Source organism: Ptychodera flava, chromosome 14 (assembly GCF_041260155.1).
Source record: "Ptychodera flava strain L36383 chromosome 14, AS_Pfla_20210202, whole genome shotgun sequence".
In the NCBI taxonomy this organism is placed as follows: domain Eukaryota; kingdom Metazoa; phylum Hemichordata; class Enteropneusta; family Ptychoderidae; genus Ptychodera; species Ptychodera flava.
Window position 1 is genome coordinate 21,873,249 of NC_091941.1, and position 20,916 is coordinate 21,894,164.

General features: G+C 36.4%; 1 protein-coding gene across 1 annotated transcript; it reads left to right on the forward strand.

Moving 5' to 3' along the window:
• The first annotated feature begins 431 nt into the window (after positions 1 to 431).
• On the forward strand, positions 432 to 19,730 carry LOC139149738 (N-acetylated-alpha-linked acidic dipeptidase 2-like). Its single transcript, XM_070721686.1, has 17 exons — positions 432 to 1,191; positions 2,390 to 2,540; positions 3,196 to 3,327; positions 3,706 to 3,828; positions 3,988 to 4,177; positions 4,750 to 4,840; positions 5,118 to 5,210; positions 5,893 to 5,978; positions 6,262 to 6,381; positions 6,635 to 6,717; positions 7,076 to 7,207; positions 8,475 to 8,551; positions 15,314 to 15,404; positions 15,801 to 16,053; positions 16,455 to 16,536; positions 17,836 to 17,928; positions 18,931 to 19,730. Exons 1-17 carry the CDS (start codon positions 938 to 940, stop codon positions 19,115 to 19,117), a joined length of 2,238 nt encoding a protein of 745 aa, XP_070577787.1. The 5' UTR covers positions 432 to 937; the 3' UTR covers positions 19,118 to 19,730.
• Positions 19,731 to 20,916: the final 1,186 nt, after the last annotated feature.

The following is a 20,916-nucleotide window of genomic DNA, read 5'->3' on the forward strand; positions in this document are numbered from 1 at the left end:
TTTCAGTTATAACTTCTTTTTCGCCACGCTACAATATGACCCTCCGCAAGCATGCAGGCGTGTTCAGCCTGAGGACAGTTTTACAACATTTCTAGATATGGATTCGCAGGAAGAAAAGCTAAGTGGTAAAAATTTATTCAAATACACTGTGTTTTTTAATGAAAAACCTCTAAAAACGCGCTCTCGGGGACGCAAAACAAAGAATATGATTACTTCAGCCTATACGTTGAACATCACAGGACGAAGCGATGAAGTCATGGGTATAATGATACTGATTCATATACTTGCCCGCTCCGGCCGTTCAGAGCCTATGAAGACATTAAATTCACTGAGGTTACACCTCAATGGTGTTTTAAGGACTCCATATCAGTGAGTTCATCACTAAATCAACATAAAATAGATTTGCTGTTTGAATTCGCTATCGCTTTATGTCCGGCATGTGGCTTATCGTGAAAGTTGCTGTACCAAGCTTGGGGGCAAGTGGTGGCCGGTTACGATAAAAGACTGTCGGCCTACTTTGCGTGGCCATTGACTTGCCATGAAGCGGCGGACAAAGGCAAGCCAAACATGTGACAGTGATATAATAAAAACGTATTTTGGCGACACCATAATGTACGAAAGGTGACGTATACACTTTTTGATTAAAGTAAGGTGGGTTTCGATACTAGCGTTTGAGTCGAAGTACAATGACAACATCAGGAAAAATGTTCGACAAACAACGGTCAGAGAATGTAGTCTAAGACATTCACTTTTGAATATGTCACATATCCCAAACATGTGATGCGTCATTTTGAAACACGTGATCGTATAACATTGGACAGGGCCACTGCTTTCTTCAACACAATTATTTGCAGTCTTGTACACCGTTTTGCCTGTTTTAACGTGCATTTCTTTTCATCATCGCAAATATTAATTGTAATCTACCGATTGCGACAACATGGGTTACGGGCGTAACTCCGCAGTCAAGCTGAACCGTACGTTCCTCGTTGTAACTCTCGGCGTCGTGTTGCTCGTTGGATTCACTATTGGCATACTTATCGGGCATTTTGCCATATCGAAAACATCCAAGGAAACATCGCAACCCCAGGACAGACCAAGTTGCGGAGCAGCTTGCGAGGAGCCCGATGCAGACTACATCTTTGGGAAATTGGTCGCCGAAATGAAAGCAGACAACATTAAGGAGTATTTGCGGTATGTTTACTGATGAATTCTTTGAGAGAAAATTATGGTTCTCTCACAAGTCCACACTCTTCTGTTTTCTGTCGGGCTTTATTTAAATGCCTTGAATAGCTCATCAGTTAAGCTCGACACTTTCTATCAAAGGTCGGGACTTTAAAAGACCTAGCCGTTGATAAATAAATGGAGCAACGTTTGTGTGACACAAATACTCCGTTTATTCATACTTAAACTCTTTCCTGCAAAACATCGTTGCAAAACAACCCTCCTCTTGGTGTAAGAAAAATTTTACTATCTTGGTTTTTCGGAAATTTTATTGTTTTCCATAGAGTTAACAGAGGAACGGCGGCCATTTTTAATTTCAAATATCCGTAAAATTTTGGTAATTTGTTTCTGTAGTAATAAAATTTGTACGGTGACCCCCGATTTTTATTCTTGATTGTTTTGAAAGAACATAGTTGAAAGATTGCTTGAGGGAAGTTTGAGCAAAAGTTTACGCTTAAGTCTCCGCTTTCGAGGCGTATAGTACCTTAAAGGGGGTGGTCGTCGGAACTCTGCTCAAAGGTTGCCAGGGACCCCTACGACCGATGGAAATACTGTATCTAGGGTACGTTGGCGATTGATATGAAAGTTGAAACATGCTTGTTAATAACCAGGAACATAGTAAACTTTATATGTTGCAGCTATGTTGAAGTGATGCATATACATTGTTTATGAACAAGAAAGTCGCATACGCGCAGTTCTGACGTGGAGTGAATAATCAGTAGACCTTGTCACTGCATGCCACACCCGAGATGTCAGTTCTGTAAATATTTTGTCGAACAATGGCGATGTCAACATCTTGAACTAAATCTGAGATATAGGCCGACTACAATCGAAATCAATTACCGTTGTCGTGGCTAAGATGCTTTGATTTAAAAATTCGATCTGCACGTAATGTCCTGTGCAGGGGAATTTGATGATTTTCACTAAGATATTGATATGACTGGAAAATAAGAATTTCACTGACTGTAGATAATCTCTGCCACCTCGATTTTAATTTTTTCAAGAAACTACACAATTGGCGCCATTTCATGTAGTACATTCGGATAACTCTTTCGCTTTCGAGGTAAATATTTCGTCTGGCATTGAAAAGCATTGCGTAGGCCAAAACTGTCATTGCTGGGAGGAGATTTATAGAAAAGCGTAATGTAACTTTCCATCGTCATTGCAGGAGGCTGACGTCAACGCCACATCTGGCTGGGACTCCGGCAGACCTGACGAATGCCGAATATGTCCGTGACCAATGGATTGAACAAGGACTCGATTCGGCCAAGATATATTCGTATGACGTATTGCTTTCATATCCAGAGGCTGACAATTTGGTAAGAAATGACGGACTGTAAAAGAATCATAGGGCCCGGGACACACTTCGCTACAGACACCTCTGTTTGTGTATGTTGTTACACAGGACCGTTACACCAGTGACCCACTCTTACCCTAGTCCTGACCCTGATCCATACTGATGGATGGGACATGTCAGGGTGGTAAAGGACTAGGGGGAAATGTTATGATACCACCCAACCACAACGCTCTTGAGATACCGCGTCCTTGAGGACGAAAATGCTCTTTCGGCTGTTCCACACGGCAACAAAATACCTAAACGTCTGAATGAATGTTCAGAACTCTTAAGGTTATCACCAAACAATCTACTCCTAAAATTACACCGTCTTGGCCGTAACAATGCACTGAAGCAACAGTGACGCGAGGTTGACTAGAACTTGACAGGCACTTGCAGTCAACGTTCACACAAAGCACTTCAACATGTTACAGGGAAATGAAAACTCAGTCATTGCTATTCAAACATGACATTAGAGATTACCCTAAAAATGAGGTTTGTGCCTCTTTGATTGATGATGCGAATCTCAGTATAAATAAATCTGTTTCTACGATAAAGAGATTCTCGACATCGCCCCCAAGCGACGACAGCACACGAACAGTGTAATACTGATGCAATCATATTTGCCAATCGCTTTGCAGGTTCAGCTGCTTGACGAAGAGGGCGGAGTTAACTTTACCTGTGCTATCAAAGAACAGGGTCTGAGACCAGGAGAAGATAGTCCGGACATCGTCAACCCATTTAATGCATATTCGGGAACAGGCAATGTTACAGTAAGGCTAACATACAGTTTTGCATCACTAATATGAGAGTTCGATGATTTAGTTTTTACCATATCAAATCAAGAAATCAACAGTGCAGTGCATGAAATTGAACAGTTTTTACCCTTTTATATAAGGGTTTCGCTTATGACAGCGAATTATTCCTGCATTCACCCTTTCAAACAACGCATTTTGTTGTGCATTGCGTAGGTTTGTGTATCTTAATTTATTGAATAGTGTACCATACTAAAATTTGGTTTGTGCTGTGTTGGTGAGAAAATCCATTGTCAACAAGACTTTTTCCACTGTCCACCAAAAGTAGTGTTTTCGTTTTCCGAAATCATCGACTCTTGATCAATCTGTGACACAAACAGACAATATCGCTTACAGGGAGACTTGGTGTATGTGAATTATGCGAGAGATGTAGATTTCGATGAGCTGGACCGGCTGCAAGTGAACTTGACTGGAAAGATCATGATCGCCAGATATGGCAAGATCTTCAGAGGAAATAAGGTGAGAACTGGAAAAATACCTTATCGTGTGTGCTGATCATACCATTGAAACGTTGTTGACGTACAAGCTTGTCATTCCTATTGCCATGTCAACAATTGTACATGTTCATGGTCTAGAAGGTAATGTCGCCACTGTGATTTGTTCTTTCGAACTTTCCAGGCCTTACATGCCGAGCAACATGGAGCCATCGGTTTAATCATATATTCAGACCCCGCTGATTACGCTATTCAAGACGCTACAGATGTCTACCCAGATTCGTGGTGGCTGCCTGATACCGGGGCCCAGCGTGGTAATTTGCATGTCAGCGACCATAAAGGGGACCCCTTGACGCCTGGATACCCAGCAAAAGGTAGGAGCCAAGATGATTAAAAGACAGCTTGTAAATATTCGAAAGCTTTGCCATTATTGACAGTGGCAGCCAACAAACCGACATTGAATTTATTTGCCCGGAAGAGAGTTAGCTACCCGCCGCTAACCTGCCAGTGATATGGGAAGATAATTGCTCGCTAGCTGAGAAATCGTAATCCAGTATTTTCTTCGATGGGATGATTATTTCGAAACATGACTTGTATAACAATCCTAGATTTATATTATAGGGATACAGTCGTCGGAACTGCTCTCAAAGGTCGTATGGGACCCACACGACCAATATAGACACTGTATCCAAGGTACGATGGTGAATGATGAAAGTTAAAACATGTCTGTCATAATCTACATCGTATAATTTAGATGTTGCAAATATGATGATGAGGTGCATCTAGATATCGTGCACGAAAATACATTGTTTGTAAGCAAGAAACTCGCACAGGCGCAGTTCCAACGACTGTTTCCCTTTAATGCAATTTTTGAATTTGGTCGAAGGTGTGTATGTGTATATATTATTTCAAGTCCATCCAACTGACCTCGTTCGATTCGTTGCAGACTATGCCTATCGCACGTCGGTTGAAGACTCCCCGTTACCCTCAATTCCAGTCCATCCAATAGGCTACGGTGATGCCAAAATGTTTCTAAGGTATCTTTGCTCGTCTTCTTGCAAGTCTATATGGGCTTTAAAGCAACGTCCCATGCTAACCGTGCTTTGAAGTTGCGTCCCACGACTGTCATGCCTATTTGATAATTCGATTTCGTGCGTATTTAAGACTTATATGGCCCGAAGAAATGAAAAATCGTCCGTGGACATAGAGTTCTCGATATAGTTTGCTTATTTTTGCGAACCATCCTTTTCTTCAGCAGTCGACTGTCAACTCAGCTTTACGATTACAGTAACTTGCCGCTCTTACATTTTGAAGGGAACTCACAAGTACTTATGCTATCCCAGAAGACTGGAAAGGGGGCCTAGACATCGAATACAGCATTGGACCAGGATTCAGCGACCCTGACAGGTGAGCCCTCCTATACCATTTTGTTTACCTTCAATAACCCTTATAAAAACTTATTTTCGAGTTCCGAATATGGCCCACAGCGGCGGTGCTGAGCTTCGATTTCTGTGACCCTCAATGGTGATTCATCACGTGCCGTCTTCAAGATTACTCTTACCTGATGTGACGTAAAGTTAGATCTTTGCTCTCATTCTGCTGACTTGCTCAAGGCATGACAGAAGCGGCACACAATGACAGGGGTAGCCGTTTAGTGCATCACACCATAAGACATGTTACATATTCAATGATGTTTTCCATTGACTCTGCATTACAGATAATTGCAACTTATGTGTTGAAACTGCACAGATATTGCCGGCAACAAAATATAAGTTAACAGACGGACACACTACCTTGCAAAATAATTGATCATTTTCATATTTCTTGTGAAGTTCAAAGATTTTTGCTTTTATCGCTAACATGGCTGCACCAAATTAGATTTGGTGGTTATATCGGTCGTAACATGCCATGGGCATATTGAAGGACATTTCAGCTAATATGTACTCTCAAATTTTATTGAATTTGCAAACTCAATGAATTATTATCAAAGGAACTGTCAATTAATGGATAGCTGCAATATATACGTAAACTCGGGAACATTTCAAGTTAACATCTGGTTGAATTAAATATTGTTGGTTTTTATTTGTAGGAAGGTAAGAATGGAGATACACACCACAAACCAGCAACGTAATACGCACAATACCATAGGGCTTATCAAAGGAGCAGTAGAACCAGGTAAATAAACGATTTTGATTCAAGTCGCTGCGTATATATCACTTACAAACAGTCAATATTTGTAACTTTGTAGCCTTTTTGATAAACGTGCATAAAGGTATAGTCGTTACTACCTTTGGAGAAAGCATCTCACTCTGTCTATACTCTCTCTCCCTCTCTATATCTGTCTCTGTCTTTGCTGTTTGTGCTGTCTGTCTGTCTGTGTCGGTCTATCTGCCTCTCTCTCTCTCTCTCTCTCTCTCTCTCTCTCTCTCTCCCTCTCTCTCTCTCTCTCGCTCTCCAGACCGTTACATCATTCTTGGTAATCACCGCGATGCCTGGATATTCGGAGCAGTCGATCCGTCCAGTGGTACAGCTGTACAGTTAGAACTCACAAGCGCCTTTGGAAAACTCGTCAAAGAAGGTAAGACAGACGCAAAACGCACAGTACGTTTCTAACAAGTGATGCAAATGTATGCAATTATTCAAAAAGGTGATGAATTTCATTCAAGAATCAACAACGGTTTAATACAATTATTGGTTGACTTTTTTCTCCTGAAATGTACATGATTACATTATCTATATAAGAACTTTATTACTTCATTGTTCATGTGTTTCCATTGTGTATTGCACAGACCATTTCCTCTCAAAACATGTTGTCTTCATTAAATTGACAGGTTGGCGTCCAAGACGCTCACTGTTGTTTTGCAGCTGGGGCGCCGAGGAATATGGTCTCGTTGGATCCTCCGAATGGGTTGAGGTGAGTTATAGGGTGGCAGTAACGTATTGTTTTTATGCTCTTCCGGATAACACTTTGCATCGTCGTCCCTACGGTAGAAATCAGCGAATACCTGACTTAATAAGTAATGTTGAATTGTACTACGGTTTATCATTGCCCCAATATCTTCAGTCTTGGCGGCAATATTTTTTGATCGATTATATTCTGCATTTTGTCGCCTGTCGAAAAGGCCAAAGGATACCGTTTAGAACCGCTCTCATAAACTTGATTTAATTACTTATATATTGGCCAAAATTATCAATGTGTTTCAGTTTATGCCGAGCAAGTTTGGTCGATCGACTATTAAACTAAAATGTATACTTTATCTTGTTTCCTAAAGGAATTTGCCAAGAATCTCGGTGCAAGAAGTGTCGCATATTTAAATGTTGACGCTTCTGTCGGTGGACAATACGTTCCGAGGGTGAAATCCTTGCCGCTGTTGTACAAAACTATCTACCGTGCCGCACAGAAGGTATCATTGTTATTTATTTTCAAAACATTCAACAAAAGAACTAGAAACAGTAGAAACCGTAGGAAAACTGACACTTGCAAGCGTCCCAATGAGCTGTCGATTCATGCAGACCGGAAATAGTCGAATTTCGCGATTCATTAGACACATTTATTGTGGCATCATACATATAAGTATATAATAACACAAATTACTTCAAGTACAAAGTAATACTATCTGTTACTTAAGTTCCATGTATCTCGCGATCGTCAGACTAACTTTTCCCTAGTTCTTCACTCTCATTTTTATTGTTGGGAGTAATTATACTAGTCTTCGGATTTATTGAACAAATATTATAATATTATTACTTTGTACTTTAAGTAATTTAATTTATATGATTATATGCAACGCTCTGCTTTTATCATCGAGCACTATAATTTCCCTCGAAGACATCTGTATAAGTATACTTTGGTATATGTTAAAGTGACATATATATATATATATATATATATATATATATATATATATATATATATATATATATATATATATATATATATATATATATATATATATATATATATATATATATATATATATATATTATATACTGAGAATCTAGGAACTTGTAGTTGTCACTCTACAGGCTGTTTCATGCGCTAAGCAATCATCAGGAGTGAAGGTTTGGCGGCAATTGAACTGTTTATATTGTGTTGCAGGTGGGCATGCATATTCAAATAAGCGGTTGTGGCCAATGGCAAGTCAGTTATTACAGAGGAGGAATTTGCTGCGGTGTCTGCATTTTGAGAGGAATTTTGAGAGTGACAACTACAAGTTCCTAGATTCTCAGTATTACCGCCCTGCAGAAATGCGTTGAGCACTATACTTTGCCTGCATTGACAAGCAAACCATTTTCGTATATATATATATATATATATATATATATATATATATATATATATATATATATATATATATATATATATATATATATATATATATAATTTATTTATTTATATTATGGTTCAAAAAGTGATATCTGATGATTACAATTAGTTATCAAAAAGCAGGACAACATTCGTGATTAAGCACAAGGATATAAATCATATTATAAATCGATACTTTGAGAATGTTTCGGATTGTGTAAATGTAATGCAAATTTTAAGCTCTAAGTCCTAAAAAGACAACGAATGAATCGAGTTGTTTTCGTGATTTCAACAGCCTCAAAACAACGGAAGTATATACAAAGGTTCGAACAAACTATAACACTGCTGATATGTAAACATTGCAGGTGGCCTCGCCAGAAGAAGAAGGGAAGTCATTTTACGAGACTTGGTTGGATCGTGATGAGGTAGACGGATTACCAAGGTAACATGTATCAGATGCCAGGAAACGTTTAGTGCAAACGTATCAGATGTGAAATTTGGTAGAACACGATGTCATAAACACACAATGATTTCAATTTAGAGTTAATTCTGGTTTTTATTGACTTTGAACAAAGTTTGCCATCGGAAACAAAACGTGCTGAAAAACCCTAGACAGAGACGCCAACACAAATTTAATAAAATCCTGTGTTTTCTCTACGTCTAAGTGCATAATTTATGACATTATGTATCCTAAGTATTTTATTGTCCAGAAGATTTGCTCATTTCAAGACAACCGGTGTACTTGCTTACCACAATTACATCACGGAAATAATAACCTTGATCGAGGTCGCACCATCAGCACCTTTAACATGTAGATTATTTATAGTCCGTGGGCTGGAGGGGCCCACCGTGCACCCCCCCCCCCATAAACCTACTACATGGGTATTTTTTTGTTCTTTGGGATCTGCTGAACTAGAAAAAAGATGTTAACATTGGATATTTTGGGATGCACTACCTGTTTGCACTGGTTTTTGATTTGTATGTACCGCAAAAAATGGCGAAAAATGGGTAGGGGTAAGGGGTACTATATCCTCCCCTAAATTGAGTAAACTAGCATGAAATAGCACAAACCTTACATTTTTGGAAAGCTCAGATACTGCTCTTTCTGAGGAATACCAACTTTAGCAAAATTAATTTGTGTACATAGAATAGGACGACTTTAAAATGAATTTTTTTGACAATTTTGAAATTTTTTACCCAAAATACCATGTAACAATTGTGATCTACTTTTTATTAAGCAAAATTTTCACAACTTTTTGTGTTTAAGTTATTCATTCCGACATATTAAACAAGAAAAAAAGTGTTAACATCAGATATTTAACTATACACTACTTCTCTGGCGTCAATTTTGAATTGCGTGTATCTGTATGGGGTGTGCAAAAGCTAGGGGTAGGGGTACAACATTCTTTCCTTGATGAAGTAAACTGGCATGAAATGCCATATACCTTATAGTTTTAGAAAGCTTAGATACTGGCCTTTCTAAAATGCATAAGTTTTTAGTAAAAAAATATGATGTCATAGAATTGGATAACTTTAAATCGATTTTTTCTGGTAATTCAGCAATTTTAACCGGAAGAAAATACGATAACTATTGTTTCCTCCCAATGAAGCAAATCAAACAGATTTATGGATGTTATTTACTAATTACAATGTGCTGAAGAAGAAAATAAATGTCAAAATTGGGTATTTACAATCTATTATTGTCCCTGCTCACTCAAATTGCAAGTTTTGCTACATTGGTATATCGTGAATGGGCATTTTATTGTTATGCAATGAACTAATGCACAGCCTTAAAAAGAAGACTTTAAAACGCACACACATAGTCATATTGCCATTTTCTCCTTAAAGTAAATAGATTGTTGATGACTGTCTATTTTTATAATTTACTTTTTAAATATTTTCTATGAAATAATTTTGATAAGACGTATTTGGAAAATTGTGTATGCCTCCTTGTCTTACTTATACAGCAAGCATTACTAACAATCTATTAGGCCGTGGGCTAGACGGGGCGTCTACGTGCACCTCCCCCCACCCGCACAGGATAACAAACCTGTATTTTTCAGAAGCCTTGGGATCCCTAGAATAAGAAACAGGATTTAAACAGACAAAATATAGGGACTCAAAAGCTGTTACGGTCATGTTTTGAAGGGTGCCGCAAAATCACGATTTTGTGACCCACATGGATTTTTGTCAAACCTGTCTTCATGTACGTCATCTGCTGAGCTTACTGTTTAACATGACCTGGCTTATGGGGTATCATAAGAAAGGTGATGTATTCTTCTTGATAATGTTATATAGCAATATGCAATATCTTCTATAGTTTTTCATGAAATAGGGCCATAATTTACCCCATACCCCAAAGTTTATGTCGCAAATTACTGTCAAAACTAATCTAAATTCTACTACCAATTATTTACCTAGACATAATAAAAAGGGTAATGCTGTGTATTAACGTTGTGTTATTTGCTACAGGTACATGTTAGAAACCTGAAATAAACTTTTGACATAAAAAATATTGGGATCCTGTAGCTGTAACAGTCATATTTTGAAGGGTTCCGCAAAATCACTGTATTACTGAATCACATTCGTTTTTGTTAAACCTTTCTTCTTGTAAGTCTTCTGCTGAGCTTATTTTGAACATAAAGAGGCATATGCGATATCATTTGAAAGTTAATTTACTTTTCTTCAAAATGATATATTGCAATATGCAATATCTTCTATAGTTTTCATGAAATGAGACCAAAACTTACCCCATACCCCGAAGTTTTATGTCGTAAATTACTGTCAAAACTAATCTTAAATTCTACCAATTATTTACCTAGACATTATACAAAAGGCAATGCTTTGTATCAAATTGTTTTATTTGATACAGGTACATGTTAGAAACTTGAAATAAACTTTTAACACAAAAAATATCGGGATGCTGTAGCTGTAACAGTCATATTTTGAATGGTACTGCATAATCACAGTATTGCCAACTCGCATACATTTTTGTTAAACCTGTCTTCTATAAGTCGTCTACTGAGCTTATTTTTTATTATAACGTGGCAAGTTGGGCATCATTAGATAGTTAATTTACTCTTCTTTAAAATAATACATTGCAATATGCAATATCTTTTACAGTTTTCATGTAATAGGACCACAACTTACCCCACACCCCAAAGTTTTATGTTCCAAATTACAGTCAAAACTCATCTCAAATTCTGCCAACTATTTACCGGGACATAATACAAAGGGCAATAATTTGTATTAAATTTAGTTTATTTGCTACAGGTTCATGTTAGAAACTTGAAACGAACTTTTAACAGAAAAAATATTGTGATGCTGTAGCTGTAACAATAAATTTTGAAGGGTACCACAAAATCATGGTATTGCCAACTCGCATACATTTTTGTTTAACCTGTCTTATTGTAAGTCATCTTCTGAGCTTATTTTTTAACATAAGTTGGCTATTTGGGTATCGTTAAAAAGTTTTTTTTCCTTTGATATAATTTTTTTGCCAGAAAGCGACTGACATATTGTAATATGCATTGTAATATTGTAATATCATCTTAAGTTGTAATGAAATAGCAAACATCTCATCACCCCAGCCCTTAGTTTGATTTGCAAACTACATCTGTTCTAAAACTTTGCAGTTTGCGAATTTGGGATATGGGTAAGTGTTGGTCCTATTTCATGAAAACTATTGAAGATATTGCATATTACAATAGGTCGGTCGCTTTCTGGCAAAAATTGTCTTTCCAATGATAGCCCATAAGATAGGTTAGAGTAAAAAGTAAGCTCATCAGATGACTTACAAGATAACACATTTAACAAAAACACATACGAGTGGGCAAGACTGTGACTTTACGGTACCATTCAAAACATGACAGCAGCAACCATTCAATCCCAGTATTTTGTCTGTTAAAAGTCTATCTCATATTTGTGACATGTCTATGTAGCAAATAAAACAAATTTCATACAAATCACTGTCTTTTGTAATATGTCTAGGTAAAAGCTTGGTAGAATTTGAAATCAGTAGTGACAGTAATTTGCAATATAAACTTAGGGGTATGATGTAAGTTTTGGTCTTATTTCCTGAACACTAAAGAAGATATTGTATGTTACAATATGTTATATCAAAGGAAAAAACCTTTTCAATGATACCCCAATAGCCAACTTATGTTTAAAAAAAAGCTCAGCAGATGACTTACAATAAGACAGGTTAAACAAAAATGTATACATGCGAGTTGGCAATACCATGATTTTGTGGTACCCTTCAAAATATTACTGTTACAGCTACAGCATCACAATATTTTTTCTGTTAAAAGTTCGTTTGAAGTTTCTAACATGAACCTGTAGCAAATAAACTAAATTTAATACAAATTATTGCCCTTTGTATTATGTCCCGGTAAATAGTTGGCAGAATTTGAGATGAGTTTTGACTGTAATTTGGAACATAAAACTTTGGGGTGTGGGGTAAGTTGTGGTCCTATTTCATGAAAACTGTAAAAGATATTGCATATTGCAATATATCATTTTAAAGAAGAGTAAATTAACTTTCTAATGATGCCCAACTTGCCACGTTATAATAAAAAAAAAGCTCAGTAGACGACTTAAAGAAGACAGGTTTAACGAAAATGTATGCGAGTATGCGAGTTGGCAATACTGTGATTTTGCAGTACCATTCAAAATATAACTGTTACAGCTACAGCATCCGGATATTTTTGTGTTAAAAGTTTATTTCAAGTTTCTAACATGTACCTGTATCAAATAAAATAATTTGATACAAAGCATTGCCTTTTGTATAATGTCTTGGTAAATAATTGGTAGAATTTAAGATTAGTTTTGACAGTAATTTACGACATAAAACTTTGGGGTATGGGGTAAGTTTTGGTCTCATTTCATGAAAACTATAGAAGATATTGTATATTGAAATATGTCATTTTAAAGCCAAATAAAGTGTCTTTCTAATTGCAGCCCATAAGTCAGGTTATGGTAAGAAGTAAGCTCAGCAGATGACTTACAAGACGACACATTTAACAAAAACATATGCGAATCGGCAATACTCTGCCTTCACAGTACCCTTCAAAACATGCAAGTAACAGTCATTCAACCCCAATATTTTGTCTGTTAAAAGTCTAACTCATATTTTTGACATGTCCTTGTACCAAATAAAATATATTTTACACAAAGCATTGCCTTTTGTAAAGTGTCTAGGAAAATAATTGGTAGAATTTGACATTAGTTTTGACTGTAACTTGTGACATAAAACTTTGGGGTATGGGGTAAGTTTTGATGGAAGATATTGCATATTGCAATATATCATTTTGAAGAAAAGTAAATTAACTTACAAATGATATCGCATATGCCTCTTTATGTTCAAAATAAGCTCAGCAGAAGATTTACAAGAAGACAGGTTTAACAAAAACGAATGTGATTCAGTAATACTGTGATTTTGCGGAACCCTTCAAAATATGACTGTTACAGCTACAGGATCCCAATATTTTTTATGTCAAAAGTTTATTTCAGGTTTCTAACATGTACCTGTAGCAAATAACACAAAGTTAATACACAGCATTACCCTTTTTATTATGTCTAGGTAAATAATTGGTAGAATTTAGATTAGTTTTGACAGTAATTTGCGACATAAACTTTGGGGTATGGGGTAAATTATGGCCCTATTTCATGAAAACTATAGAAGATATTGCATATTGCTATATACCATTTTCAAGAAGAATATATCACCTTTCTAATGATACCCCATAAGCCAGGTCATGTTAAACAGTAAGCTCAGCAGATGACGTACATGAACATAGGTTTGACAAAAATCCATGTGGGTCACAAAATCGTGATTTTGCGGTACCCTTCAAAACATGACCGTAACAGCTATTGAGTCCCTATATTTTGTCTGTTAAAATCCTATTTCTTATTCTAAGGATCCCAAGGCTTCTGAAAAATACAGATTTGTTATCCTGTGCGGTTGGGGGGGGGGAGGTGCACGTAGACGCCCCGTCTAGCCCACGGCCTAATAGATTGTTAGTAATGCTTGCTGTATAAGTAAGACAAGGAGGCATACACAATTTTCCAAATACGTCTTATCAAAATTATTTCATAGAAAATATTTAAAAAGTAAATTATAAAAATAGACAGTCATCAACAATCTATTTACTTTAAGGAGAAAATGGCAATATGACTATGTGTGTGCGTTTTAAAGTCTTCTTTTTAAGGCTGTGCATTAGTTCATTGCATAACAATAAAATGCCCATTCACGATATACCAATGTAGCAAAACTTGCAATTTGAGTGAGCAGGGACAATAATGGATTGCAAATACCCAATTTTGACAGTTATTTTCTTCTTCAGCACATTGTAATTAGTAAATAACATCCATAAATCTGTTTGATTTGCTTCATTGGGAGGAAACAATAGTTATCATATTTTCTTCCGGTTAAAATTGCTGAATTACCAGAAAAAATCGATTTAAAGTTATCCAATTCTATGACGTCATATTTTTTTACTAAAAACTTATGCATTTTAGAAAGGCCAGTATCTAAGCTTTCTAAAACTATAAGGTATATGGCATTTCATGCCAGTTTACTTCATCAAGGAAAGAATGTTGTACCCCTACCCCTAGCTTTTGCACACCCATACAGATACACGCAATTCAAAATTGACGCCAGAGAAGTAGTGTATAGTTAAATATCTGATGTTAACACTTTTTTTCTTGTTTAATATGTCGGAATGAATAATTTAAACACAAAAAGTTGTGAAAATTTTGCTTAATAAAAAGTAGATCACAATTGTTACATGGTATTTGGGTAAAAAATTTCAAAATTGTCAAAAAAATTCATTTTAAAGTCGTCCTATTCTATGTACACAAATTAATTTTGCTAAAGTTGGTATTCCTCAGAAAGAGCAGTATCTGAGCTTTCCAAAAATGTAAGGTTTGTGCTATTTCATGCTAGTTTACTCAATTTAGGGGAGGATATAGTACCCCTTACCCCTACCCATTTTTCGCCATTTTTTGCGGTACATACAAATCAAAAACCAGTGCAGACAGGTAGTGCATCCCAAAATATCCAATGTTAACATCTTTTTTCTAGTTCAGCAGATCCCAAAGAACAAAAAAATACCCATGTAGTAGGTTTATGGGGGGGGGGGTGCACGGTGGGCCCCTCCAGCCCACGGACTATTTACTCTATGGTTCCCTTTACATCTACCAGGATGCATCCACTTGGAGCAGGCAGTGATTTTTTCCCGTTTGCTTATGGGCTCGGTATAACTTCTTCTGACATGTCCTATCGCTATAACCCGGTAATAGTTCACAGTTTACTTCTTTTTTTAAATTGTAAATGAATATCTTACGATCTTAAATTACAAAGGAGACACCATTGCCATCCTCGTTCAGAGATTACTCGTCAAACGTAGGTTGAGCCTGCAAGCCTTCGCCTAGAGTGCGAAGGATGTCTTAGGAAATTCTACGTTAGAGTATGTAGCATACAAAGTGAAATCAAGCCAATACTACATTCAAGTGATTTGTTAAGTCAACGGTGATGCAAAGTAATCATTCACATTCGATACAACTCGACGGATTATGGTTGTTCTCTTCTATCTTTCTCTCTGCTTTCTCTCGATTTTGCCCCTCCCCCTCCCCTCCCCCTCTCTCTCATTTTGCCTCTAACTGTCTGTCTGTGTGTCTCTGTTCTTCAGGATCTTGGACTTTCATCCTACCCCGTCTACCATTCTGTTTACGAGACGTTCTACCTTTTCGAGACGTTCATAGACCCTGCTTTCAGACGGTCCCTAGCTATTGGTCAACTGTGGGGAGAGGTTGCACGTGACTTGGCCGAGTCTGTCATCATCCCCTTTGACTGCAACGATTACGCTAAAGAGTTGGAAGTAGCTGTTAGTGTATTAAAAAGCCATTATGAAACAGACATGAGGAACCATGATATAACGTTTGGTATGTACATATTCTTGCATGGATAGTAAGTGAAAAGTAAGGTTATATCTGCGCATTTGTGACTTTAAGTGTCTTAGCATATGTGGAATTAGGCGAATAAACTTTTACGTAAAAGGTAAGTGAATATGGTCAAGTTAATAGAGTACGAAGAAGTTTATTTTTCGCCTGAAAAAAATAAAACACCTAAAATGACCTATAGCTTGGAAAACGTTTCAGCCAGAACAATATGAGATATTCCGGGAAAATTACTAACTACGGCCGTTTTGTTCTATGATCGAGGAAGAATTTATTATAGTTCTTATCGAGGAAAGTTCGATATACAAATGCATGATCCCTAATCATTACATGTAAAATTGTCTTGTTTGATTTTTTTGCGTGTCTGATAATCTTATCTGTTTTAGATGCCGTTGATGCTGCCGTGAATAAGTTTAAAGATTCCGCAGAGAGATTCCACGAAAGGATTGAAGAGTCGAAACTTGACAAGTGAGTAAAAGTTTCATCATTATGCCTAAATCAAGTAAATCTCATTAATTCATTCTCCCAATTTCGACTTTCTCCGATGACCACACAGATAAGTGTTAGATTTTCATCCAACCCGATAGATTTGTATTTAAGTGGGGGTGTGTACAGCTCTGAACTTATTATAGTGGAACGCCCATTCTAACCGTAAACAATTAAAAGCAACGGAATAAACAGAGAAAGTGAAGAAAAGTTTTTTCAAGATCTTAAACAAAGTTCTTGAAATTGCCGACTAATATGGAATAAAATTCGACCTCCGGACAATTTATCAATGGGTCGGGTTGATAGGTTAAGAAACTGATATTAAGGTGGCGCTGCACGAAACGCAGCGCATTTTGCTGAAAATCACATTTTGTTGCAAATATTCATTTTAATAAGTTTTTTAACCCAGATTGAAATATTGGTTGGGTTAATCTTTTAACTTGTCAAGCAGTCGTAAGTTGGGTGATAAAGAAGTGTAAAATTTATGCAAATCACCCGATTTCCTGGCTTCTCTTTTCTCCCAATTTTAAGATTTTCAAAGAATTTAACTCAACTCCAGCTCTTTCAAATTTTCTGAAATTTTACCATTATGTAATTTAAATACTCTTTAACAAACCGACTATTTTTGTCTGGTAATAGAGTTCTTACATTATGAATAAGAGGAATTTTAATTTTACTCATCATGATTTCATCACTTTTTGAAAGCCAGTCTTTCAATGCCTGCCATTTTTAGAATGAGGATGGATAAAACAAATTAGTCAGTTCTACAGTAACTCTTGTTTCAAGTGAAATATTAAATTTCAGAAAATAGTATCAAGTTTTTTACTTAAATTAATTGATGTCATTAATACCAAAATTGAGGTTTTCTACCCAAAAAATATATACCCTTCATCCTTCGAATAATCTATTGCTACTATGATACTAAACTTTAGCTTTAGATTCTTTGCTTTTTGAAAACATGTAGTATGATGGGGTTTCCTTGTCATCTTTGATGAGAACTATACCTCTGAAAAAAACTGTGTTGGGTACGTGCAGCACCACCTTAATCTGGGTTGACGTCAGCTGAGGGTAAGCTTTTTGAAACAAATTCACCTCTTTGAAAGGTTAAATCTAAATTATTTATAGGTGAAATTCTCCCTTCTTGTCTGTTTTTGTCATGTAGCCTGACTCCTAGTCAAGCTACTCTGTTTTTATTTTGATGACGTCAGTAGATTGCCGTAATATACTTTTGATCGGCTACTACCAATATAAATTGTAAACTCTTTACCCATCTCTCACCAGCGCCATGGAAATTCGAGAAATCAATGATCAGTTGATGAGCGTTGAACGTGCTTTCATAGATCCCCTTGGACTCCCAAACAGGAAGTTTCTTAGGTAAATATGTGAATCCTATTTAGGCGAGGAGGGGCATTCATACGTTGGGGATACATATCTCTCTCTCTCTCTCTCTCTCTCTCTCTCTCTCTCTCTCTCTCTCTCTCTCTCTCTCTCTCCACCAAAACAAATATCAAGTATCGAATTTCAATACCATATAAATCACAATATAATGGTACGTCTAAACCGTATAAATGAGAGTGAAGAGGTAAGGAAAATTTAGTTCTGTCTGTCTTATGATTGTAGGATGCAGGAAACCTAAATAACAGATATTATGACCTTGTACTTGAAGTAATTTGTGACATATATATATATATATATATATATATATATATATATATATATATATATATATATATATATATATATATATACGAGCAGGACGTAGATTGATGTCTTCATCGGACAGGCAGAGTGCTCAATAGTTGAACTAGAGCTATAATAAATGTTTTAATCTAATAATCCAGCTCCGGACTTTCAACTATATATATATATATATATATATATATATATATATATATATATATATATATATATATATATATATATATATATATATATATATATATATATATATATATCCGTAATGTATACGGGGGGTGTGGGTTCGAGTCCCGCATGGTCACTTTTCATTCACCACTGTATTTCATATATATATATATATATATATATATATATATATATATATATATATATATATATATATATATATATATATATATATATATATATATATATATATATATATATAATGAAAGTTTGAACGAAATATCGAGAGTTTCAGACAAAACATATCACGCCTAAAATTTCTTTCTTAATAAGGTGATTCGGTGTAATCTACAGATAAATGTTGAAATTCCATTTGACATTGAAACTGTTTTAGACAAGAAGACACTTGATCAAAAGGGGACGAGCCTTCAAAATCAGTAATGTCATGTTTGATAGGCTCAATGGAGGCAAAAAGCAGACATACATTTCACGAATTTATTTGTGTCTTCCCAGACATGTCGTGCACGCCCCGAGTAACACCGACTATTACGCGGGGTCAGCATTTCCCGGAATAACTGACGCCATGTATAAGATAGAAGACGACAATGAAGACCAATGGAACGTGGTCCGACAGCAGATGGCTGTTGCAGCCTTCACCATCGAATCAGCAGCGACGACGATGATGGATATTAGCATATGAAAATAAAATCGATAAAAACGCCAAAACATGTTTGTTCTTTCACACATGCATGTCAAACGATTTATCTCTCTCAGGTTCATGTTGATCTGTGCATTTCGAAATGTTGGTAACCATGCGAAAATGTTATCTTTTAAATCATTTGGAAAATCAATATCCAATTTCGGAAGAGAAAGATGATCTTGTAGCCCTCATTACAGTCACTGTGTCTTGAATAGATTAAGTATCTTGTTTTTCTGATTCCACAAGTGAAAGTGACATATGTTTTATCCATGATTCTCGGATACTATCAAAGTTTGTTTGACAAAATTTGCAGAAGTTCAAAGTTCAATGTTTGGACATGGTTTTTGCAATGATACATATGATATAAGTCACACAGCGGGATCAGGCGTTGTACGCTACAGCTTGCTATGGATGGTCACACTAAAAAGTTAACGAAACAAAATGTCTTTCTTTGTCAGAGGATTTCAGAATGGTTATCAAAGGTCTGGACATCACTGAAAACACAGTCTGTCAAACAGGCTATCACCGAGAAAACGGAATATTACATGTAATTGTATAAAACCAGATTTGGGTTTTGGAAAATCATTTGAATAAATGGTGTGTTAAATACGAAGTTTAGTCCTTCATTCTTTCGCTGCAAGGAAGACTGCCGACTTCAACATGAGTAGCCTGGGAAAGAGAACTACGGATGGATATTGCAGGTCTCGGAGAAGTGATGGGTCCTCAGAAGTCCAGAAAATTGTGGAAAAAATAATTAGGATGAAATACCCGGTCTTGCATGGCCCAAGGTTGATGTTATAGCATTTAGGTTACGTCGCACAGATGGGCCGAAAAAATTTTGTATATGGCGTTTACAACAAACATGGCAGATGTCACTATGATTGCGATATTTCAGCGTAAATCAAAATCAAGGCAAAACTCCTAAATTTTACAATTTCCTGATTGAATATATATATATATATATATATATATATATATATATATATATATATATATATATATATATATATGTATATCAATAAATAATAAACAAAAATCATATTAATGGTATTTCAGTTTTGAAATCCACTTATCACTAGATATAATTGTCTCTAAGGCTGGCAGTGGTAAAAGCTCATTATCAACAGTAGCCCGTTGACAACTGTATAATTCTGTTCATCGTCAATCATTTCTTCGGTCCGGGATTTAAAGCGAGGAAGACCTATTATACCTGTTAGCCTTGTCAAATTGCCAGGGATCAGCCAGTCAAGGAACCGTTTTGGCGATCTCAGAGACGGGAAATTATCAGTGGCGTGTGAAGACGAGACAACATAGCCCAGGGTCAATCTGCGGAGAGCAACGGACGGTAACTCATGTCACTGAACTGTGTAACTGACAGCATGCAGCATTGACCAAAATTAAAATATAAATGTCAACGACCCTAGTCGACCTCCAACTTACAACTGTCTGACATGATGTTCATGACCATGACCATGACCATGACCACGACCATGACTCGGCTATGTCGGTTATCACACAGTGCAAAATGTTGTAGAGTGCACAAGCGACGCTTGCGGGGTTGTGTTACTTGGCTGTTTCTATGGGACCTACACAAAGTATTCGTTCAAAGGAAAATTGAACATAGTTACAGCGAAAATTGCCAACTTCTGTTTTAGAGTATTAGGGAAACTATGGAGGTAGGCCTAAAGCAGAAAGACTACTGCCTCCATGGGATAACAGATGCAAGATGCTGAAGATGCAAGAGTAATTCTACATTTCTGCGTCAATGTTACTCACTACAAACAGTAAACGATGAAATC